We start from the raw sequence: 25427 nt of genomic DNA, 5'->3' as shown, positions 1-25427 counted from the left end.
TGATTATCATTCGTTCAGTGTAATTGAGGGATTGTGATGGTCTTTTTTGGTCGCTTAGTGTAATTCATTTAATTTATTATGGAAATGCTACACAGACCCATATATATGTTATAGGAACAGAAAGACAATTGCTTTTATTTGAAAATTTGTTTTGCAGATATAACTTTTTCATCGAAGACATTTTTGCAAATGACTCAAATTGGGTGATTTCATGGTCATGAATGATTGCTGATGATGGTGGTTTTTATACCCTTTTGTTTCTCTTCAGGCCTAGCAATACTATTCTAATCGCAGCTGGTGGAATGCATCTGGCCTCTAATATTCAAATTAAGAAACCACTTTGCCTGGTAAATCTCAAACTATAAACCGTGCTCTCTTGAATCTTGCATATTTGAATATATTTTTACTTGTTTAAATAAATAGACAGAACAATCATTTGAAAGATTTATGTAAATATTGATATTGTTATTTTTTTGTTACAACTTTTGTTCATTCGAATTCTTTTCAGATTGGTGGAGGTGAGCTTCCTGATGAAACTACCCTCATCTACTCTCACGGCTCACAATTGAAGAGAAACAAATTGAGGATTGGGGGAAGGTAAAATTTTATGGTTCCCAATCTAATCTTATATATGGTGATATATCATATATTGTTAAAATTGATCACTTTCTACTTTCTAGGTTAGTTGATGAAAAAAGAAAAATCATAAAACAAAGTAGAGGACCTATAGTTTTTGAAAATTCAGAAGCATATAGTACAATTATTATAATTGTAGGAGAAATTTTAAATTAATCTCAAATACAAACTAAATGTGACATTAGTGATTCCATTAATTCATTCACATGATCAGTTCTGAAAATGAGCCAAAATTATAACATATTCAAGATTCATAGAACATATACTAAAGATATATCTTATATGATAAATTACTTTTAAATTGTATCTTTTCATCAATTTTTACAAATATTCTTTTATATATAAAAAATTAATTTATATATATGTTTTAATTTATCTTTTCATCATGTTTTCTTTGTGGTTCATTCTCACAATCTAGGTGCATATGTAGCAAACTCAAATTTTTGGGTCAATGCTTAGTTGTCTAGTGATGAAGGCATCAGTAAATTTGTTTGAAATGGTTTATGACTGAATTGGATTTTTCTATATTCATTTCTATGAATTCCCTACTAATGGGTCTCTTGTAGTTCAAAACAGCTAAGAGTGACTACGTATTAATTGGAAATAATCTCAACAAGTAGTTTTTACATAAGGTTGAACGTTGCATTCATGTTTCTGTGTTTATATACTGCTAACAGATATGAATTCTATGACCATAGGTACCTTTTGCAAGAGAAAAAGAGAGGAAAAGCCCTTGATTCTGTAGCAAACTTTCACTTGCAGAATGGAGAAGTATGCCATTCTATTAAAAGTTCTTGGAATGTAAATTTTTTTTGCTTAAATTTTTTATTTGGTCAAATGGAAGTATTCTTAGTGAAGACAGTGGTAAAATATGTTGCAATTACTATATTTTGTATTAATCTTTTAGGTATTGATTATATTCTTTAGGTTGTGGATTGAATTGGCGAGGAGCATTGCAAAGTTAATTAACATGATTATTAATTGCAAGAGGTGCGGAAGTATGTTCTCTTAACTCTTTTATTAATATCATACAAATGTTAGAGGAGTTTGAATATCTTAAATTTTCATTCGTCGAGAAGTAGGTTCTGAGATTAAACTTGTGTGTTGCGGTGATAACAGAAGGTTGAAAACTTGTGTGTCTTAGAGAAGTAGTTTCTGGAAAATTTCTTTGTGTGTTGCAGTGATATAAGGAAGAAAACTTACTGTGTTGTTTGAATTTTTTTACTTGGTATTGATAGATGGTTAGGTAAGCTTTTATATGGGAAATGATGTCAGATTTTATCTAGAATTATGTATTATCTTCTTATAAATAAATTGTGTTTGCTTGAATTGGTTTTATTATATTGATAGATATCTCACCTGGGGTGTGAATAAGGGTAGTTTTCACGTCCCTAACCTTAGAGTTTGAATAATAAAACATTATACATATGACTTGTGATTGGAAAAACACATAATCTGATAATGCCTCCATGAGTTCTAAGTCAAATATAATTACCCAAAACATCATAAATATAATTACCCAAAAAAATAGCTTGGTAACCCTCCCCTGTCATTTTGAAGTTGATGTATGTACTCAGCTCAGGATCTCGAAATGATGGGAATCTCCCTTTTAAGTTTTCACTTGTGAAATATTTGTAACTTAATGATTGAGGAAGTCTTTGCTGGGCACCCATCCAGTGACTAAGAGTAGAACATTTAAAAAGTACATGATTTTAGTTAGTAACAGGGGAATAGATATATTCATTCATATGGTGCTAGTTAAGTATGAGGAGTAGTGAAATAAACATCAGGGAAATATTCAAGATTGCATAAAGAAAAAATTAACTCTTTGGCTCCAACCTGATCATATTGTTCAGTAGGTATTTCAATGTCACATGTTAGAATTCGGGTCCAGATAATCCTTTGTAGTGTCATTCTTATGAGGCTTCAACATACTGAACCTCATGCTTCTTTGAAATTCACCTAAATTGAAAAGTTAAGAAGAATTAAAATTATTGTATACAAGAAATAGTAATAAATCCTAATGTGAGTGATAAGGTAATTTTTGTATTAATATTTGTTAAGTTTTTCTATGCTTGGATGGTGTTATGATAGCATTTTTAATAGTTTTAACTTAGTTTCGTGATTCTACAACATATTTTCTACATTGCATTTTATGATGATAAATCTAACATTTTGATGGCAAGTGTAGTTAAAATGAAGTTTTAGGAGTATTCCAAGCTTTCGGGATTGAAATGTTGAAGTGGCGGCAACGTACAAGCTATCTAAGATCAAGAATTGAAGAAATTGAAGGTAGGTCGTGGCTCATAAAACTCAGGCCACGACACTTTAAATGGAATTGGAGTTTCATAATTTTTTTTTTCCAGATAGGCCGTTGCTCAATTTTTTCAGGCCGCTGCTGCTGCTCAGTTTTTTTAGGCCACTGCCTGAGTGACCAATTTTTGCACAGATTTTGTTCTAGGCCGCGACTTGAGACGTCATTTTCAGATTTTTAATTACTTTTTATTTAGAATTTAATTGAGACTATAAAATATTATTAGGGTTAATTTTAGGGAGGATTTTTATGACGGTTTATAAGAGAAATAAACTCAGAAAAGGCTGAAGTGAAGATTACAAGACTACATTACTTTTGTTCATCAATATAGTTTCTTTTCTTCCCTTAATCTTAATTATAATTATGTTTGTGATTATGATTACTATTATGGAGTAGGTTCTTTTTAGGTTAAGGGTTAATTCAAAACCCAAAACATGAATTCTTGATTGTTGATAATGAATATTGTTCTTTAATTTCTCTCAATATTAAATTGTTTTTATTTTTCCAATTGAATGTTATGAATTTTGTGATTTCTTGTTAGGTGGCCAACTAATTAAGGTTTTACATTATTCAATTTCCGTCTTAGAATTACTACTCACCTAATAGTTTAGGATTCTAAGTGTAAGTGATAAATTGCAATTGATAGTGATGTGAAAAGAATTGTTGATTGTGATGAAAAATAGAACCTAGGTTAAATGAATTATATGCTTCATTAATTTATTGCCTAGATTAACTTGTTTCCATAGGACTTAATGCTTTATCTAAGTTAAATTGATCGTATGCTTCATAGATTTATTGCTTAGATAAAAGAGTTAATTATTGAGTGCTTCGCCTTGAGTACTTATAATACGGAGACTGGGATAATTGTCTGCTTTAGCATTATCTGTGGGGTTAATAGTTTAATTGAGAAATTGGAATAATATTTATTATTAGTGATTATGAATGATTGTTGAGGGTGGAGATTAACCTTTAACTGTTTCTTAATATCGTAATATCAATCTTTATTTGCTTTCTAGTTTATGTTATTTAATTTTGAGTTAAAAATCAAAATCCCCCTTTTAAGTTTTAGTGTTAATTATTGAATAATAAAGTGAACGATAGTCCTCGTGGGTTTGACCTGTGCTTGCTATTATACTGAAATAATTGGAAGTATTGAAAGAAAAACCATTGTTAAATTTGTTGTGGTATACGGCAGCCATCAACTTTTTGGCGCCGTTGCCGAGGACTATTGTTATTCTCTTTATTATTCAAATTTATTTATTTGTGACTAATTAGTTTTTACTGTGGAATTGTCAGGTGTATATGTCTAGTGAAGATGATACCCAAGAAATGTTATTTAGGCTTAGACAATATCTTGAGTCATCGTCAGCTTCTCGTTCTTCAAGGACTATCATCGATAATCTTCTCTTTCAACGTCTTGCTCCACAAGTCAATCCTGTTAAAGTGCCATTACCGTCTGACAACGAATCTGATTCTGACGATTCAGTTCGATCCTATAGAACAATGGCCCAGCAAAGGACATTGAAAGAGTTGGCAGCGCTAAATCTTGACCAACAACCACTTTGCATCCAGTATCCATCGTTGGATGTAAACTTTGAGATGAAGTCGGGCCTTATCCACTTATTGCCTTCTTTCCATGGGTTGCCTGGTGAGGATCTGAATAAACATTTGCAGGAGTTTCGTATTGTCTATTCTAGTATGGAACCTACTGTAGTGACTAAAGAACAAATTAAGCTGCGAGCTTTTCCTTTCTCCCTAAAGGATACAGCTAAAGAGTGGTTGTACTATCTTCCACCTGGTACTGTTGAAACCTGGAATGGTATGAAGACTTTGTTCCTGGAACAACATTTTCCAGCATCTAAAGTATCATCAGGAAAGAGATCTGTGGTATAAGGCAATATACAGGGGAGTCTTTGTATGAATATTGGGAGAGATTTAAGCGGTTGTGTGCTAGTTGCCCTCATCATTAGATAAGTGAACAGCTCCTCATTCAGTACTTTTATGAAGGATTACAATCACTGGATAGGAGTATGATTGATGCAGCCAGTGGGGGTGCACTAGTTGATAAGACTCCTGCTGCAGCTAGGAGCTTGATTTCTCCAAGTTCCTATTCCACCACCCAAATCAGCTAATGAAGTGAGCACCTCTAATGCTAATCAGCTGGGTCAACAATTGGCTCAATTAACTACAGTGGTACAACAACTAGCTTTAGGCCAACAGGTGAGGCCATGTGGAATCTGTCAAGTTGTGGGGCATGCTACTGATACTTGCCCTACTCTATTTGAGGGAGAAACTGAGAGTGTTAATGCTGTAGGAAATTTCCCTGGTCAATTACGTCAGATGTACTATGAACCCTTTTCACAAACTTATAATCTAGGCTGGCATGATCATCCAAATCTTCGTTATGGGAATCAACAACAAGTTGCTCCGCAGTCTACATCTTCGAGACCACCTGGTTTCACTTTGCAACAACGTTCTCAAAATAATTTTGTACCTAGACCATCACAAGCATCGCAAGCTGCTCCACCACCAAGTGCCAAACCCTCTACTGAGGATTTAATCAATGCACTTGCTATAAATACTCTTCAGTTTCAGCAAACCACCCAAGCTTCCATCAAAAGTTTGGAGAATCAGGTGGGACAATTAGCAACATCATATAATAGGTTGGAAGCTCATCTGTCTAATAAATTGCCTTCACTACCTGAGATGAATCCCAAGGAGAATGCTAGTGCAGTAACTTTGCGAAGCGGGACACAATATGATCTACCTAGTCCTCCAATGCCCAGTAAATTGTCATCCAAGCCACAAGTTGATTGCTCAGTTAATGAAGATTTTCCTCCAAAGCCAACCACCCCTACACAACTAAACCCTAAGCCTACTTTTGTCATCCCACCTCCATTCCTAAGCAGACTAAAGAAGATTAAAAAGGAAGAGGTTGACAAGGAAATTCTTGATACATTTCGAAAGGTAGAAGTGAATATTCCTCTTCTTGATGTTATTAAACAAGTGTCGCGCTATGCCAAGTTTTTGAAAGAGTTGTGCACTAATAAGCGTAAATTGAGGGGTAATGAAAAAGTTAGTGTGGGGGAGAATGTTTCTGCAGTTCTTCAAAAGAAGCTTCCACCAAAGTGTAAGGATCTTGGTACTTTTACTATCCCTTGCACTATTGGTAATAAAATAATTGAGCGTTGTATGTTGGATTTGGGAGCCTCTATCAATGTCATGTCATTATCCATTTATGCTTCATTGAATCTCGGTCCACTTAAAGAAACAGGGGTAATTATTCAACTTGCTGATAGGTCGAATACTTATCCCAAGGGTGTAATAGAAGATGTTTTAGTTCAAGTTAATGAAGATGAATCTATTCCATGCTCCACTCCAATCTTTTTGGGGAGACCATTCATGAAAACAGCGAGAACTAAGATTGATGTGCATGACGGTACATTGACCATGGAATTTGATGGGGAGACAATTCGATTTAATATTTTTGAGGCTATGAGGTATCCAAGTGATGTACATGTTGTTTACTCTCTTGATGTGTTGGATATCCTTTCTCAATGAGTTTTAAATTTTCATAGTGAATTTTGTTTGGAGGTTGCGTTGAGAAAGCATCTTGTGTTGACCGATGAAGATTTTTCTCATGAGATCATGGATGTCATAACCACATTCAATAGTGGTTTTGACAAGACTTTTAAGAATGTTGCATTTCTTAATTTACTGATTTCTAGTGAGAAATTGCAGCCATCAATTGTTCAAGCTCCTACACTTGAATTGAAGCCACTTCCATAGCATCTCAAATATGTTACTTGGGGAAGAATGAGACACTTCCAGTTATAATTGCAAGAAATCTTAACCAAGTACAAAAAGAAAAATTATTGAGAGTACTCCAAGAATATAAAACAACCATTGGTTGGTCTATTGCTGATATTAAAAGGATTAGCCCTTCTATGTGCATGCACCGAATTTTACTTGAAGAAGGGTCTAAACCAACACGTGAGGTGCAACAGAGATTAAATCCACCTATGATGGAGGTTGTAAAAAACGAGATACTGAAGCTCCTTAGTGTGGGTATTATTTACCCAATTTCAGACAGTCCAGTTCAGGTAGTGCCAAAGAAGTGTGGAATCACAGTGGTAAAGAACAATGAAAATGAGCTGGTACCAAAAAGAATGCAAACCAGGTGGCGAGTTTATATAGACTAGTGAAAGTTGAATGCAACAACTCGTAAAGATCACTTTCCATTACCTTTCATTGATCAGATGCTTGAAAGGTTAGCGGGTCATCCTTATTATTGTTTTCTTGACGGTTATTCGGGATATAATCAGATTGTTCTATCTCCTGAAGATCAAGAGAAGACAACCTTCACATGCCCTTTCGGTACATTCGCTTTCCGACGTATGTCGTTTGGGTTATGTAATGCTCCTGCTGTTGGGGTTTTATGCCCTCATTAAAACCCAAATTCTTTGTAATCTCATTTTATTATCAATAAAAGAATAGAAATCATTTTTTGACTTGGTCAATCACTTTCCTCACATGTTTTATTTTCATGATTATTTGTTTAATATAAACTTCTATTAAATCCCGAGCATATAGCTAATCTTATTTATAGTGACGTAATCACAGTGGAATATAAATATGATTATATGTTCAAAAATAAGTTAGTCCTAAGATTAGTCAGTGCACCGGATTTACACTGACTTGCCAATCTACGATATGATCTACTTACACATTACAGTGTTATGTTCTTTCCAGAACATTAGCAAAGTAGATAAGATCGGATGTATTTGTTACATCGGACAGGACCGATATTGACAGTTGATAAGATAAGTAAACATACTGTTATTATCTATTCTAGTCATATCATATAGTTGACCATAGGTCAATTCAATCTCAATTCTGAGTGGTTAGTATTCTAACTGATTGTATTATTTGAGTTCTTTGACTTGTTCATTACCAGCTTACCCTACGGACTAGCCCATACTTACATCTTGGGAACTCGGTAGTATAATTGAGTGGGAGTGTTAATCATAGATATGAACATCTATAGCTTCTGATGAAGAAGTGAAACGATGGTTTCCTTTTAGTTTGGTTCAAGGTGATAAATGATAGAGATCTCATTTCAGTAATTAAATTAGTTTACTGAAATATCATTTACAAGGAACTAAGTGTTTTAAGGATAAAATACAATGAGGGGTAAAACAGTATTTTAGTCCTATCTCATTGTAGACCGTCTATAGAGGATTGAGTGACAATTATTGTTGTAACAATGGATAATTAATAGCGTATCTATATTTGTTATAGAGCGTTCTATGAATTCAAGAGTGCAATTCCAATTCTATAGTGGAGTCACGAGGAATTAATAAGTTAGTAAATTTATTTGTTAGATTTATGATAACTTATTGGAGCTTGATTTCATAGGCCCATGGTCCCCATTGTACCTTGGATAAAATCATCTAGATAGTCTCAATTAATTGATTTAATTATCAATTAGAATTATCAAAGTTGACCAGGTCAATTTTGGATAGTTTCAAAGAGTTGTGTAATTTTGAGAAGAAAAGAGAAATTATGGCAGATTTATTAATTAAGATAAATTGGTATCTAAATTAATAAATAAATTTAAATCAAGGTTCAAATTATAAATAATTAATTTGATAAATGATTTAAATAATTATTTAATTAATTAAATCAATAGAAAATAATACAGGCCTTGATTTTAAGTCCAATGGGCTTATAATCAAATGAGAAATTTCACGGGCCTATAGCCCATGATAATTTCGACCTAGGGCTTCAAAATGGCTGTTATTTTATTGATTTTTTAATTAAATTAAATGGCCTAATTGAGTCTATAAAAGGAGTGCTTAGAGAGAAGATTTTAGAGACGGCAGATAAGTCACAAGTTAGATTTTCTGATAGTTTTATATTCTCTCTAAACACAAGTCCTTTTCTAAGCCACTTTGTTATTTTCTCTTCTTCTCTCTATATCTATCTCATGTGTTGAGAATTGCCCACACTAGTCTAGGTGGTTCTAAGGATACATTGGAAGATCGTGAAGAAAATAGAAGATCGGTTCAGTTTCTTGATAATACTCTGCGACAGAGAGGATACAAGAGTTAGAGAAACTGAAGGAAGGACTCTTTAATTCCGCTGCGTATACTGTAAGTATTATATTATTTGTTTCTCTTTGAATTCAATTTTAGAAACATGTTTTAGGCTATCTCGTATTAATTTGTTTAATATTAGATATACATGAAAATAAATAAAGATCCTGTATAAGTTTTTCTAACACCTGCTACTTTCCAGCGATGTATGATGAGTATTTTTTTCAGAATATATTGAAAACATCATTGAGGTTTTTATGGATGATTTTAGTGTTTATGGTGACTCATTTGATCGCTTCCTTCATAATCTCACTTTGGTACTCCAGTGGTGTATTGAAACTAACCTTAAGCTTAATTGGGAAAAATACCATTTTATGGTAAACCAAGGTATAGTTTTGGGTCATGTGATTTCAATCAAGGGAATAGAGGATGATAAGGCAAAGATTGATTTAATTCGTTCTCTACCATCTGTGACTAGTGTGAAAGAAGTGAGATCATTCCTTGGGCATGCTAGGTTCTATCGGAGATTTATCAAGGATTTCTCTAAAATTTCCACTCCACTATGCAACCTTCTTCAAAAAGATGTAAAGTTCGAGTTTAATGAAAAGTGTTTAGTGGCTTTCAACTTATTAAAAGATTCTTTGACTATAGCTCCTATAATTCAGCCACCAAATCGGGAGCTACCTTTTGAACTCATGTGTGATGCAAGTGACTATGTCGTGGGTGTTGTTCTTGGGCAGCGAGTTCACAAGCTTCCTCATGTTATATACTATGCTTCTCACACTCTTAATGATGCTCAACTTAATTATTCCACCACTGAAAAAGAGCTCTTGGCGTTCATTTTTGCCTTGGAAAAGTTTCAGTCATACTTGATTGGAACTAAAGTGATTGTTTATAGCGATCATGCTGCTCTTCGCTATCTATTGGCAAAGAAAGAAGCCAAGCCTTGGCTGATTCGGTGGATTCTACTTCTTCAAGAGTTTGATTTGGAGATAAAAGATAGAAAGGGTTCTGAGAATATGGTGGTTGACCACTTGAGTCGTCTTATTCAGGATGAAGATAATTTGCCCATAGAAGAAAAATTTTCGGATGAGCAACTTCTCGCCATGCAAGAAGTTATTCCTTGGTATGCCGACATTGTAAACTACCTTGCCTCAAAGGAGTTACCAAGTGATCTCACACAAGCACAATGGAACAAGATCAAGCATGATGCTCGCCACTACATATGGGATGAACCTTATCTTTGGAAGCATTGTACAAATCAAATCATTCGAAGGTGTGTACCTGAATCTGAATTTCGTTCCATCCTTGCTTTTTGTCATGCTTATGCTTGTGGTGGACACTTTGGACCTAAGAGGACAGCTCATAAGATATTCGACAGTGGTTTCTATTGGCCCACAATTTTCAAAGATTCTTATGCTTATTGTAAGGCATGTGATCATTGTCAACGAGTTGGTAACATAACGGCCAAGGATCAAATGCCTCAAACTCCTATTTTAATTCTTGAGATTTTTGATGTTTGGGGTATGGATTTCATGGGACTATTCCCATCATCTTTTAGCTATGAATATATTCTTTTGGCAGTGGACTACGTGTCTAAATGGGTGGAAGCAATTGCAACTATAATGGATAATTCAAAAACAGTAGTGGATTTCATTTGCTCCAACATTTTTGTGCGTTTTGGTACACCTAAGGCTATACTTAGTGATCGAGGCACTCATTTTTGTAACAAGAGTATAGAAGCATTGTTTCGACGATATAGTGTAACTCACAAGGTGACAGTTTATTACCATCCACAAGCCAGCGGGCAAGCGGAGGTTTCTAATCGTGAAATCAAATTGATTCTTGAGAAAACTGTAAATCCAAATGGGAAAGATTGGAGTACAAGGCTTAATGATGCCTTGTGGGCGTATCGTACGACATATAAAACACCTATCGGTATGTCACCATATTGGTTGGTGTATGGGAAGCCTTGCCATCTACCAGTAGTGTAACGCCCTGGGTAGCCAAGACCGTTACACTGTGTGTTTATAAAGTGCCAGACTTGCTAATCAAGTCTTTAAAGTAAAAGCGTGTTACTGAAACAGTAGAGGAACTAGGGTTAAAAGTGTTTTGGTCTCAAAAGTTACGTTTTCATTACTAAACATTGTTTATTTATATGGGATCCCAAAAATGACAGTTTAAAAACCATTTACAAAAGTTACAAAGTTTAAATACATTGACTGGCCATATTAAGGCAGAAACGAGCAGTTAGGTGATTCCCTGTCCTGACATACTCCTCGACCATGGTGATCGAACAGCTGGCTATGTACATTTCACCGCTGAGCTCTCCACCTCAGGCCTGGTCCAGCTTGCTCTTGCCCTTACCTGCACCACGAAGCACCCGTGAGCCAAGGCCCAGCAAGAAAACACAGCAACAACAGAGCATGAACAACTAGCAAACAAGTCAATTACATATATAGCATCTCATAAACTCAAGTATATCATCAGTCAAGTATTTCATATACCAAACATCTCATGAACTCAAGTATATCATCAGTCAAGTATTTCAGCTCATAACACATAATGCACAGACGATAACCAGGGCTAGCGCTCACAGGCTGCTCCCTCTGTTACCCTATTGTTTCTGGCTCCCAGTGGCCAATTCGCACCCCGTGCACTAAAAATCATGTACGGTACTCTTAGACCGCTTTTGCGTGTCCCTTGGCATAATACCAACCTTGACACAATACAACTCTCGGGAGCACTTAGTCCCAATACAATCATACATGCGGGTGCAGTTTTCTTACCTTTCAATTCACTGGTTCTCGATGCCACGTAGCCGAAAGCACGGTCCTCTACCCCGAGCCTCTCCAAAGTCCTAATCACAACACAAATAAAACATTCTTTGTCACTAACCAATCTAAACTCCCTGAACCTTAACAGAAATAAACCTAAGTCCCAAAACCAACTCTAAATCCTTAATAAACCTCACAGCAACCTAGAAACATCATACCCAAGCCCACTCACACAACTATTCCCAAGATTCACTCTTGAGTTTCATGCTTTGTAACTCAAACCAAAGAATTAAAAACAACTTGAACCCAAACACAAACCACACTCCAAACTCCCTGAACCTTAACAGAAATAAACCTAATAATTACACAGAAACCTTACCTTGAGTGGTGAGTCCAACCTCTAGCTTTAAACCTCCTTCCCCTTTGATTACCCAATTCTGAGTTCATGCAAAACCAGCCACCAATTTGTTTCAATTCACACTTATCAACCAAAAATCAGACTTGAAACTTAGATATACCATAACCAAAATCTTACCTCTGAGTATTCTTGGTCTAAGCTTGCTTGACAACTTCAATCACTCCTTAATTCTCCTTCCAAAAGCTAAATTCAGCCTCTCCCTTCCATCTTAGTTTTGCTCTTCCTCTAGGTCTCCAATATTCAACATAAAGCCCCTTTCTCCAAGTGTTATACGTATTGTATTTTCCTTCAGCTCTTACTCATCTATTCCCTGCCAAAAGACTAGTTTAACCCTCCATTTATATCCCTTACTAATTAGACCTCAAGGGCTTACTTGTCCTTTTCCTAACTTTACAATTCTACCACTTTCCCAATAAAATCTGTTACTCTCTATGGTTACTAGCAGTTACACAGGTTACCAAATCACCAGTTACCATTGTCTAGTTCCTAGGACCGTCTCGGCATGTGCATCACATTGGTATCACAGCACCCACGTGGTACGATTCACACATCTTAATTATCACGCAACATAATTCACATAGTCATATAACATGCTTAGAATCATAATCATGCATCTTAATCATAAAAATCACACATAGTTCCCATCATGCCCTCCCGGCACACTAATCAAGGCCCTTAAGCCTTATTAGTGAATTTGGGTCGTTACAAGTAGAGCTAAAGCATAAGGCTTGGTGGGCTGTAAAGAAGTGTAACATGGACATGGTTGCTGTAGGACAACAACGAATGCTTCAATTGCATGAGCTAGAAGAAATATGCGATGAAGCATATGAGAGCTTGAGAATCTACAAGGAGAAAACCAAAGCTTTTCATGACAAACATATTCTTCGAAAGAGTTTTGTGGAAGGTCAAAAAGTTCTCATGTATCATTCTCGCCTTAAACTTTTTCCTAGGAAGTTGAAGTTTCATTGGTTAGGTCCGTTCACTGTCACCAAGGTTTTTCCTCATGGAGCGGTCGAAGTTGCAAGTCCAAGTACCGAAAAGTCATTCAAGGTGAATGGTTAGAGATTAAAGCCATATTACGAATCAATGGAGTAAGAACAAGCTGCTGTGATTCACCTCATTGACCTGGTATATGTTGATGAATGAAGCATTAAGTCGAGCTAGCGACGATAAACTTAGCTACTTTGTAAATTAGTTTATTTTCATTATTATTTTCTTTATTTAAATTGAACATTATTTATTTTTGTTTTTGTTGAGGTAATTTTGGTTTAATTTCTGTAATTAGAACTGTGAAAATCGTGAAAAAAATGAAAAAGTTTGAAAAAAAAAGGGACTCAGGCCGCAGCGCATTTTTCCTAGGTCGCGACCCTTTTACGAGAAAAAAGAAAAACATGCTTCAGGAGTTCACAGGCCGCAGCACGCAGTTTGTAAGCCGCAGCCTACGAACGAAATTTTAGCCAAATAGGCTTCGTAGGCTGCAGCACGTATTTTGTAGGTCGCGACCCTTTTTCCAGAAAATAGCTTCAGGGGCAATGTAGGCCGCGACACGTATTTCCTAGGCCGCGACACACGAAGTTTTCAGAAAAAAAGGAGCAAATAGCGTCAAGTTTATTCGCAGGCCGGGGCACACATTTCATAGGCCGCGACCTACGATTTCAGCACACAAGTTATATTTAAAAACTCCATTTCATCATTCCTTTAAAAAATCACAAAGAAGCCCCCATTCCTCTTTCTTTTTTTCCACATAATTCTCATCACAAAACCGACATCAATTCCTCCATTTTCCCTTATTTTCTTTATTCTTTTTCCATCACCATCACCCTAATTCATTCTACCCATTTCTTTCTTTCTTCCTCCATTACTCTATAAACACATCTCCACCTTTATTCCCCCATACTAATCCAAAATTCACACATCCTATTTTGTTTTTTGCATTTCTTATACATTTCATATATATATTCCAAGGAGGTTTGCATTCACATTCATTACTCTCATCAACCATGGCTCCAAAGACAAATAGAAATCAAGCTTCTTCATCAACGCTAATTCCCTATGATCCCCAAAGGTTTGTGTCTATCAAGGCCTATGAGAGTTACATGAATGCCATTGCTCATGACAAGGCGTGAGTCCCTGAGCGAGGATTTGATCTTCATATGCATCAGGATCAACCTTTCCTCATGCATCAAATTGAGTCTCGGGGTTGGGAAAAATTGTGTGCTCATCCTGAACTTGGCATTGGTCCTATTGTTCGTGAATTTTATGCCAATGCTATGGCTCATGAAAATTACAAGGTGAAAGTGAGAGGTGTGAAAGTGTCATTCAAAGCATCTGATATTAATAGCTATTACGAGCTACCCCACTTTCAACGTGATGAATATGGTTCAGTTAAAAATAATTTTAATCATCAAGCTATTATTGATGAGATTGCAATGTCGGGTGCTGTATGGACTTTATAGAATAATGGGGCTCCTCGCTACATCAAAGCCGCTTATCTGGATAGCAATACAAAAGCTTGGCAGCAGTTCATGGGGGCAAAATTAATGCCGACAGCCCAACTTGGTCACGTTGATATTCATGAGCAATTCTTCTTTATGCTATTCTCACTGACAAAACAATTAATGCGGGGAAAATTATTCATGGTTCCATCATCAGAAGTATGAGCCAAGTAACGAATGGATTTTATGTTCCCTCATTGATCACTGTGTTATGTAAGAAGGCAGGTGTTCCTTGGGTTGAGTCTGAAGACAAAGTGCATCCATTGCGCATTATTGATCACAATACCCTTGATCGATTGAAGGGAAAAACCGCTGTTCAAGTTAATGATCAAGGCCAATCTTCTATTCCGGTGCCTGTTCCCCCTCTGAATGATAGTAGAAGAACCACTCAACAACGTTTGCAAGCTTTGGAGCAAGAGGTTTATTATGGCCGACTTGATATTCAGGCCACTACTCAGCATATTCTGGCTCACAACCAGAGGTTTGTGGGATATGCGAGCTATCAGGATATTTGTTATAGGATGGATCAGGCTCATTTTAATGTGGATATGTCTAGATATCCACCTGCTCCTACTTGGTTGCAGCCATACCCACCACCGGTTCCCATGCCCATGGTGCCATATCAGGCCCTTGATGATGAGGATGTTGCTGGCGCTGCTGATATGGATATTCTTGAGGAGTAACTTGTTATGAGGGAGTTTTTTTTTTCTTTCTTCTCTTTTCACTTTATTTTCTATTTGCCTAAGTCCATTGAGGACAATGTACTGTTTAAGTGTGGGGGAAGGAAATTTTTTGTTTTGTCATGTCTTTGTTAAATTTCTGTTATTTTCGTTTTATTTAGTGTCTGTCTTTAATTTTAGTTCAGTTGTGTTGGTCTTGTTGAAAGCATTGGTCGATGATGAAACTTTGAATTGTGCTTAAAGTGATGTTAGACAATGAGGAATTTTGTATGATTTGTGTGCTTGACTCCTATGTGAGTTGCTATTTTGATTTATGTTGTTTTTCACTCTATGCACGATTGAATTCACCACTTGAATGTATTGGAAAAAAAAGATTTATGCTTGTTGAAAAAAAAAATTTGAAGTCCCAACCACTCTAGAAATCATTGATTAATTGTTTGAGGTGAAATCATAAGTACACATGATTAGGAAGATGATTAAGGCAATTCTTTGGATCGTTTGAGCCGTTCAAGCCAACCTATTATATGATAATCCCTAGTTTCCCATGTTTGAGCCATGACAACTGTTACTTTTCTTCTATGAACCAAAATTTTTGACCTTGTACCTCATTGAAAAAAAATATTTATTTATTGTATCCCATTGCACCATGGTTATATATATGATTTGATCTTGTGGGATGGTTTGTTAAAAAAAAGAGGGAAATACTTATGGGTTATTTGTTTGGTTGTAATTTTTGTATGATCTGTATTTCTCTCCTTGGAATATTATGAAAAAAAAAAACAAAAGAAAAAAAATGATTTGCAATGAAAATAAAAAAATTCTTATATGCAAATTTTGCAAAAGTATAAGTGTGGGGGAAATAGTGAGATCATTATGGAAAGAAGAGTAAGAAAAAAATAGGTATTTCTTGAATTGTATGGGAAAATTTGGGGCAAGTTCAAAGAATGAAATTGATGTATGCTATGGTGTGATTTGAGCTTAAATGTATCTTTCTCAACTACCCTTAACCTTAGCCTTACATTACAAGCCTGTAAAGACCTTTAGATTTTTATCATTGTGTGTTTATATTAGTGGAGAATGATTGGTTAATGTCTATGGAGTGGATATTTTTCATTGAAATGTATAATGATTGGTATATAGGGATTGATTTAAAAGAAAATGATTTGGCAAGTATGGATTAAATTTGATGCATTTGAGTTGGTGTTGTGATTAAGTGCTTAGTAAATTATTTTTGAAAATCAAATGGTGAATTACATATGGAGTTGAAATTCTAAAGAGTATGAAAATCTGATTTGTTTTGGCATTACTTATTTGTGTGATTCTCAGAGACATTAAAGCTTTTGACAAGACTTTGTTTAGTGAGTCTAGAATAGTTTGTTTTATTTTTAGTTTTGTTATTTTAGTGTTTTGTTATTGAAGTGTGGGAGAATTTGATAAGGTCATTTTTGTATTAATATTTGTTAAGTTTTTCTATGCTTGGATGGTGTTATGATAGCATTTTTAATAGTTTTAACTTAGTTTCGTGATTCTACAACATATTTTCTACATTGCATTTTATGATGATAAATCTAACATTTTGATGGAAAGTGTAGTTAAAATGAAGTTTTAGGAGTATTCCAAGCTTTCGGGATTGAAGTGTTGAAGTGGCGGCAACGTACAAGCTATCTAAGATCAAGAATTGAAGAAATTGAAGGTAGGCCACAACTCATAAAACTCAGGCCGCGACACTTTAAATGGAATTGGAGTTTCATAATTTTTTTTTTCCAGACAGGCCGCTGCTCAATTTTTTCAGGTTGCTGCTCAGTTTTTTCAGGCCGTTGCCGGAGTGACCAATTTTTGCACAGATTTTGTTCTAGGTCGCGGCTCGCATTTTCCAAGACGTGGCTTGCGACGTCGTTTTCTGATTTTTAATTACTTTTTATTTAGAATTTAATTGAGACTATAAAAGATTATTAGGGTTAATTTTAGGGAGGATTTTTATGACGGCTTAGGAGAGAAAAAGACTCAGAAAAGGCTGAAGAGAAGACTACATTACTTTTGTTCATCGATCTAGTTTCTTTTCTTCCCTTAATCTCTTTAATCTTAATTATAATTATGTTTGTGATTATGATTACTATTATGGAGTAGGTTCTTTTTAGGTTAAGGGTTAATTCAAAACCCAAAACATGAATTCTTGATTGTTGATAATGAATATTGTTCTTTAATTTCTCTCAATATTAAATTGTTTGTATTTTTTCAATTGAATGTTATGAATTTTGTGATTTCTTGTTAGGTGGCCAACTAATTAAGGTTTTACATTATTCAATTGTCGTCTTAGAATTACTACTCACCTAATAGTTTAGGATTCTAAGTGTAAGTGATAAATTGCAATTGATAGTGATGTCAAAAGAATTGTTGATTATGACGAAAAATAGAACCTAGGTTAAATGAATTATATGCTTCATTAATTTATTGCCTAGATTAACTTGTTTCCATAGGACTTAATGCTTTATTTAAGTTAAATAGATTGTATGCTTCATAGATTTATTGCTTAGATAAAAGAGTTAATTATTGAGCGATTCGCCTTGATTACTTATAATAGGGAGACTGGGATAATTGTCTGCTTCAGCATTATCTGCGGGATTAATAGTTTAATTGAGAAATTGGAATAATATTTATTATTAGTGATTAGGAATGATTGTTGAGGGTGGAGATTAACCTTTAACTATTTCTTAATATCGTAATATCAATCTGTATTTGCTTTCTAGTTTATGTTATTTAATTTTGAGTTAAAAATCAAAATCCCCCTTTTAAGTTTTAGTGTTAATTATTGAATAACAAAGTGAACGATAGTCCTCGTGGGTTTGACCTGTGCTTGCTATTGTACTGAAATAATTGGAAGTATTGAAAGAAAAATCATTGTTAAATTTGTTGTAGTATATGACAACCATCAGTAAGTGAAGCATTTTCTTTCTTCTTTTCTCATTTTCGCAGCATACCTTTGGGTGATACATTTGGGAACATTCTTATTGAAGTTCCTTGTCAACATTCATCAAGCCATTCACTGAACATTGTATTTCTTGTTACATGCTTCAGTGTTTCCATCATTTTATTGTGTTCATCCTGAGAAAGAGTAGAAAGTACCCATGGCAACAGTAACTGAAGCACTTCACCACCAGTTGACCCTAATATGAACCCAATAATTGTGCTACTCTTCCATAGAAAACTGAATTCTAAACAATGGCCACATCTCAAGTTCTTCCCTTGACATATGTTGATCTATCATCATTCTTATCGACTTGCACATGTGTTCAAGCTTAGCAGATAGCTCATAGTACTGTCTGATGCATTCAATGTCATATTTAGCAGCAGGCAAAGTACAAATAGTGAGAATGGTTGAAAAAAATTCTCTATTAACATCGAAGGGTCTCTCTGCAGGATAACAACCAGTTGCTCTTGAAAATGAGCATAAACTCTAGTTGCCCACCTTGCAACTCCAATTAGAAAAGAGTTTTATGAGACCAGCATCTGATGTTGGTGCTAACAGAAAGAATGAAACTTGTGTAAGAAATAGAATAACATTAATTTTTTGAATAGTATGACCTTGAGGTTTGAGCAAGTAATTCTTGAAAAGACTGATATAAGACCTGCCAATTGTATATTGTTGTGAAAAATATGAGCTTCTTCATCAGTCATTGCTCCAATCAACCATGGCAAGACTTGCTCAATCAATCTCAAGGGCATCATACACAAGCTTTGATACAAAATTTCTTGTTGCCTTTTGACATTTAAGTTCATTCTAGCAAGTGGAAGAACCTAAACATGTAGAGAGGTCAGTCAATTTATGGAATGAAAAATTGATTTAAGCTAACTTAAAAAAATAGTGTCTTCAACATTTTTCAACTTTGCCGAAGTTATTATTTTCAATAGTATGAGAAGTATGAATCTCTAGCAAACTATTTGAACACTTGCAACCTTTTACTATTATACGTCACTGATGCTTTCGTACTAATGCAAAATCATTTGGACCATGGAAAATTTATTCTCTTTAGAAAGTTATTGAGTAAATAAGGAAAAATTACCTTGACTTCCTCAATAAAGAAGTGGTTGTTTATGGTTTCTACTATTTGATCAGCACAAGAGCATAGGTTTGAAAGAAACTCAGCTAAAGTAGAAGAAAATTCTCCTCCACTTCCAATCAAATGTCAAAATTCATTGAATTTGCTCTTTACTTGACCATGCTGATGGAAAATTGAAATATACACCCTCTTGATCTTCTCCAGTGTCACATTCAATTCTCTTTTGATTGCCTTATGCCGGAGCAATAAATCATCTATAGGATGTGAACAAGTTTCACTTTCACAGATTGATTCCTCCATTGGAGTATTATTCAATATGGTGTCATGATAATCTTCCCTTTTAATCCAATTGAAAATGGCCTTCACATGTGATGTGCATAATTAGCTCTTTCCTTTGTAAAAGAAAGAAAATAATTTTATTTGTTTGTGGATGAATTTGAAAATTTACCTGTTGAAGAAGCTTTTCCTCTGGGACTATTCTGACTAAGGAGTTTTGAAGATGTTGATATTCATCAGTTGAAAGAGAAGAAGGTAGCCATGAAAGTAACTTAGCTAGCACATATGTGGGCATGTCACTCAAGAACTGCCACACCAAAGAGGCTTGCTCTTGAAGAGAGTAATTCTTAATAAGCAAGGGAAACACCTAATATGATCAAGGGAAAACATGTTAGAATAATATCAATTTAGTTCTCATTATTAAAATAAACAAATAACTCATGCAGGGGAAAAATGAAATAAGAGAAAATATATGTGTGTGCACTTATTTGATGCTTGATCAGTCAACAGTAAGATTAGTGAGCATTAGAGGAAAGTGATCTTAGTACAAGCAATAAAAATGTTAATGGCTAGATAAAAAGAATATATTTTATTTCTCACTAATCCAACCCTTAAAAATAGAACAATAATAATATCAATTCTTGTATAGTTTCTAAATTCAAAGTCCAAGTCTATGTTCAGCAACTTGTCCTATAATTCAAGAATATATGCCAATAATTCAAGAAAATTTGTTAACTAGAAAAAGAAAACTAATGAAAACTAACTTATGCATGATATATACCCATATATATAGTAGTTTTTTCATCTACTTCTTGGAGACAACTAAATCTTTAGAAACATGTCATTTGATTGAATGTCATTAATCTCATGTAACATCAAAACTAAATTCAGTAGGCATGTGTTAATCTCAATAGACTATTATAATTTATTGACATTTTTGCTTTATACATTCCTTTTATTTCCAATTGGCACTGAGAAAATTTCATAACAGTTGATTGTTTTTATTTCCTCTTGGCATCTCCTTTGACACGAGTTGTTCAAACTTAAGATCCTTTAGTGGGTAAGTCTTTTATGATCTTAGTTTTAAATATAAATATATCACTTTTGTTTTGATGTTAAATTTTGGTTTTAATGATTCAGTTTTTCTAATCGTCTTTTATTCTGTTTGATGAAATCAATTTTTTATTCTTTTTTTGTGTTGTAATGATGATAATTTGTATAAGCAGAAAAATAAATAAAAAATCTCTTTCTACTATATTATGTGTTTGCACCTTTGGTCCTAAGTGTAGCTTTAAATGACTTATGCCCAATGATATCTATATTTACACATATGTTTTAGCTGACAATTTTCATTATTGATTATTCTCATCCCTAATACTCAAAATGAACATTAGTTTTACCAAAGATATTCTCTTCCCTAAAGCTTTTTAAATAATATAAAAGCTACTTATTTGGTAAACTAATAAACAAGATCTTGTTACACAATTTATTCTATCAAGAATAGTCATTATGTTTTGTTTATTAGTGTTGTACTTTTCAGGTGGAGTAAGTGTCCTTCTGAGTTTTTATCTTAGCTCTGTATTAGCTTAACTTTTTGTTTGTATTCTTCAATGTGCTTCGTATAATTTTTAAGTTTTTACACTATATTTACTAGTTATTTATTTTTCTTAGTCTATTTGTGTGCTACTTGTAACCAGTACCCACCACCGCCTGCATCATTGGTTCTCCTCTGCTTTGCAGCTGGATTTTATTGTTGAGGGAAAGAATAAAATCTAGCTGCAAAATTACATATTTATAATGTTACATATTTTAACTTTTCAGCGTTTTGAGGTTTTTTTTTTAAATTTATATATTTATAATGTTATATATCTTATTTTTGTTTTATTTGATATTTAGTAAAGTATTGTAGATAATTTTTCTTGATCTTTCTAATAAAAAAATGTCACTTTTAGTTTACATAAGAAGCTTTAGCTGAACCATTGATTTAAAGAATTTGAGAAGCTTTAGTCTAACTTTTTTATGGTGTTATATATCATTGTGAGTGAAGCAAGTTTTGTCTTATAAAAAATAGACGTATAGTTCTTCTCTTATCACTTTACTTCTTTTTTTATAAATAAACTTTAATTACATTTACTTTTATTAGTGCCTAAGTGTGGTCCACATTGAAGCAAGATTTGTTAATACCATATGGTGGATAGAAACATCCTCATTCTTATTATGTTGGTGATCTACCAGAAGTAAAGAACTATTTTGGATATGTAAAGGTTTGTTATTGTTAATGAGACTAAACTTTTTATTTGAGTGAATTTCCTCTATATTTTCTCCTACAACCTGTTTTGTTTGTGGGTTTGTTAGGGTGTTGGGATATAGGATCACTATTGTGTTGGTAGTAGATAACCTATTTTCACAACTTGCTTATATACTTCAAAGAATCTATTATCGTGACCAAAGTCATTTTCTACTTCTCTGGCATAGTGGCCTTACATTAATAATATTTATTCTTTTCACACTGTATTAATTTAGGCGTGTAAAATATAATAATTGCAATTCTTATGTGAGCTATAATATCAATTAGATTCTATATGTTGATTATATTTGTGGTGCCAAGCCCTTGATTTCCTAAAAACAATGGAACAGAGTGGCCAATAAAAAACTAGAGGATCAATAACCTTGAATCTTTAACAAATAAGCTATCACAGTGGCCAATCCTTAGTAGTTGCTTGCTTATGGTAGTTTGATTTTATATTGGATTTTATTTCTAATTTTTGATGATGTTGGAAAATATACTACTGATTACTGTGTCATTTTGTAAACTTGTCATTGCAGATGGTATATAGACATGTTGATTATGCTCAAATTTATGGGATGATCAAATTCCTCTTTCGTGGACTGCTCAATTCTATCCACTGTATTCTTTAAGAGTAAAGGAAGTCTCAATCTGAAAGTTACAAAACTGAGACTCGGGATTCATGCAACAAGACTGTAAAGCGTATTCGTGTAGAATGGATGGCATTTGTTAAACAAAAACTAGTAAAGAACATATGGTAAGATTTGAAATAAGTGATTGAATATTTAAGTAGAGATCAAAATATATTTTTTCCTAATGTTGGTTTCTTTTTTGTTTTATTTACCAGATTCAACAAGTGAAGTGCAAAAGAAAATCTGATTTTGAAGGCGTTGGTGTGCTGACATTTGGAAGATCATGAATTCCTACCTTTACTTTTGAATATGCAACTTTTTAAGACTATTTTGTTGACTATTGTGAGAATGTTTTGTTTATGTTAATTAGGCAGTGTTGAATATCTTAAGACTTTTTTATTGTTTTTTAGATAATCTTGAATGCATTTTGACACAATTATTTAGTTATATGTGTTATGAACCATATAATTTGTACTTAAAAATATATTTGTACAATGTTAAGGGTGTCTTAAGTATATTAAATGAAGCGGGTTTGAATTAAAGAAATAAAAAATAATTATAATGTACAAGTTTATATAATAATAATTCAAGCTTATCCAAATATTAGAATAATACAAAAAATGTGTTATTGTATCTTTTACAATAACACTGGTTTATAAGCATAAAATTATGTTATGCAAACTATTTTCTATAATGCAGAAAGTATGTTATTATAAAGTGTATCATAACACTACTTTACACTACAAGAAAAAACAGTATTCATAACACTTAAAAACTGCTAACCGGGACTATTGATAGCACTTCTGAAAATGCTAACATAGCCCCTGTTATTAAAAGTCCAGTCTTTTCTATAACAGTTTTTGAATGTTATGTTCGGTGTTATCTTAAACTATTCAATAACACATTTTTAGGTGCTATAATATTGAAATAATAACATTTAGATAGAGTTTTTGGTTATAAATTTAAAGTTTAATCTTGTACTTTTTTCATAACACTTTTCAACTGTTACATTTGATTATTTTGATAACATTTTTAGTTTGTTATATTATATAAACCATAACGATTTTTTACGCTTATAATATGTTTCTAAATCATAACATATTAAGGTTTTTTATTGTGATAATGGTACTTATAAGTTTTTTTTTTAATTAAAAGATTTTCATTATTGTATTTTGATAAAAAAAAATCAAAATTAATCATAAAATATAATTCTCAAGAGATTGATAAACCATAAATATTACATTAAATAATAACTAATTCAAACTCTGAATGTGTCTAACTTAAGTTTGAAAGCATAACATAATAAAGTTTTATAATCTTGAACATTTTTTACTTCAAAAATGAAAAACAAAAAATTACAAGATACATAAAAGTAAACCATGCATGAAACTTGCTCCATCCTTCAATTCAGCATCCTTTGTGCACTTGTCTTTGTTGTGAGTCCATTTGTTGTGCACTTGTCATATACTTGTTTCCCTTTCTTCCACAGGTCCATGTGTAATCCTCTTTGCAATAAAGCCAGTTGTAGTCCACAAAAGGCCTATTGCTGTCAAATCTGACTTAAACAATAAAAAGGAAGAAGGAGATGAGAAATCATTAAAATTCCAGGGAAAAAAAATATCAAAAGCATGAGCACTTCAATGAGGGGAGGCAAAAAAAACAATACAGCATTATTAACAAAGGAATTGCAGTCTTACATTTTTCTTCCATCAAGTATGGCTGAATTTCAAGTGCCAACTCATTCTCAGAGTCGTCATCATCACTAAGAGATAAATCAAGAAAATACAAAGTATTAATAGAAACTAGCGAGATCTCTAACAATCAATGCGATATCACATACCATAGAAATATAATAGAAGTCTGTCATGAATACACAACAGCTGAATAAATCTTTTGATGACAGAATAGGGATGCAAAACTTGAATTGATAAATGGAATATAAGTAAAGGAAAACAATCAAGGCCAGTTAAATGGATACCTAACAACCATATACTTCACACTAGTTAAAACACAACATTTCACAAATGACAAATATGGAATAGAATATAGAAATAAGTTGAGACAACTGCAGTTATATAAATATATATAGAGAGAGAGAGAAAGAGACATTTTCTGAACTATGAGGCCTTGAAAGTGAGTATCAAAATCTGAAATTCCAGAGCTTAACTGGTCAGAAACCATTGATGCTTCTACTGCTTCAGCAACGCCCAAAAGCTTTAAAAACTCATTCCAACACTCAGCACCCCTCCATAGAACCTTAGTTGCAAGACCATAATACCCAACATCATTAACATCTTACATGAACACCCTATTACATTAACTGCGAATTGTCTAAGAATTTGGCCAACTAGAACTAAATAAGTTAATCACAAATTTAAATGTTGTATTTATCTTTCCTGAAACTTCATAGAAAAAAATAAAAATACTATTCAATGCAACGGTACCCTAGTCGCATTGAAGTCCCCGCTGTTACAACACCATCCCCACAGTCCCACCTCCATGCTAACATCTGCAACAACAGAGAAAGAAAGAGAGAGAATGAGATCGTGGGTGAGAGGGAAAGAACTAAATCTGGAGACACAAACAGATGTACATATATCCTTGTATATATATAATACCTATACATGAAATAAATACATCAAAATAGAACAACATCAAAGCAGAAACAGAACTAAGAAAACTTAAGAAAAAATAGGACAGAAATGGCAAAATAGACAATGAGAGTCACTAAGGAGGGACAAGTGTCTAGCATAACT

At 33.7% G+C, this 25427-nt stretch overlaps 1 protein-coding gene and 1 non-coding gene across 2 annotated transcripts; one reads left to right on the top strand and one right to left on the bottom strand.

Annotated features, from left to right (window-relative positions):
* Window positions 1-1187: 1187 nt before the first annotated feature.
* Window positions 1188-6739, top strand: LOC133799944 (uncharacterized). Its single transcript, XM_062237931.1, has 7 exons — window positions 1188-1198; window positions 1314-1407; window positions 4247-4837; window positions 4921-5053; window positions 5142-6014; window positions 6159-6450; window positions 6529-6739. The coding sequence occupies exons 1-7, from the start codon at window positions 1188-1190 to the stop codon at window positions 6737-6739; spliced, it is 2205 nt and encodes a 734-aa protein (XP_062093915.1).
* Window positions 4816-4922, bottom strand: LOC133802919 (small nucleolar RNA R71). The gene has a single exon (XR_009877662.1). It is a non-coding gene; the product is annotated as a small nucleolar RNA R71 (small nucleolar RNA).
* Window positions 6740-25427: the final 18688 nt, after the last annotated feature.

This window comes from Humulus lupulus, chromosome 9 (assembly GCF_963169125.1).
Source record: "Humulus lupulus chromosome 9, drHumLupu1.1, whole genome shotgun sequence".
In the NCBI taxonomy this organism is placed as follows: Eukaryota; Viridiplantae; Streptophyta; class Magnoliopsida; order Rosales; family Cannabaceae; genus Humulus; species Humulus lupulus.
The sequence above is the reverse complement of the archived record's forward strand: the minus strand, read 5'-3'. Positions and strand labels throughout refer to the sequence as shown.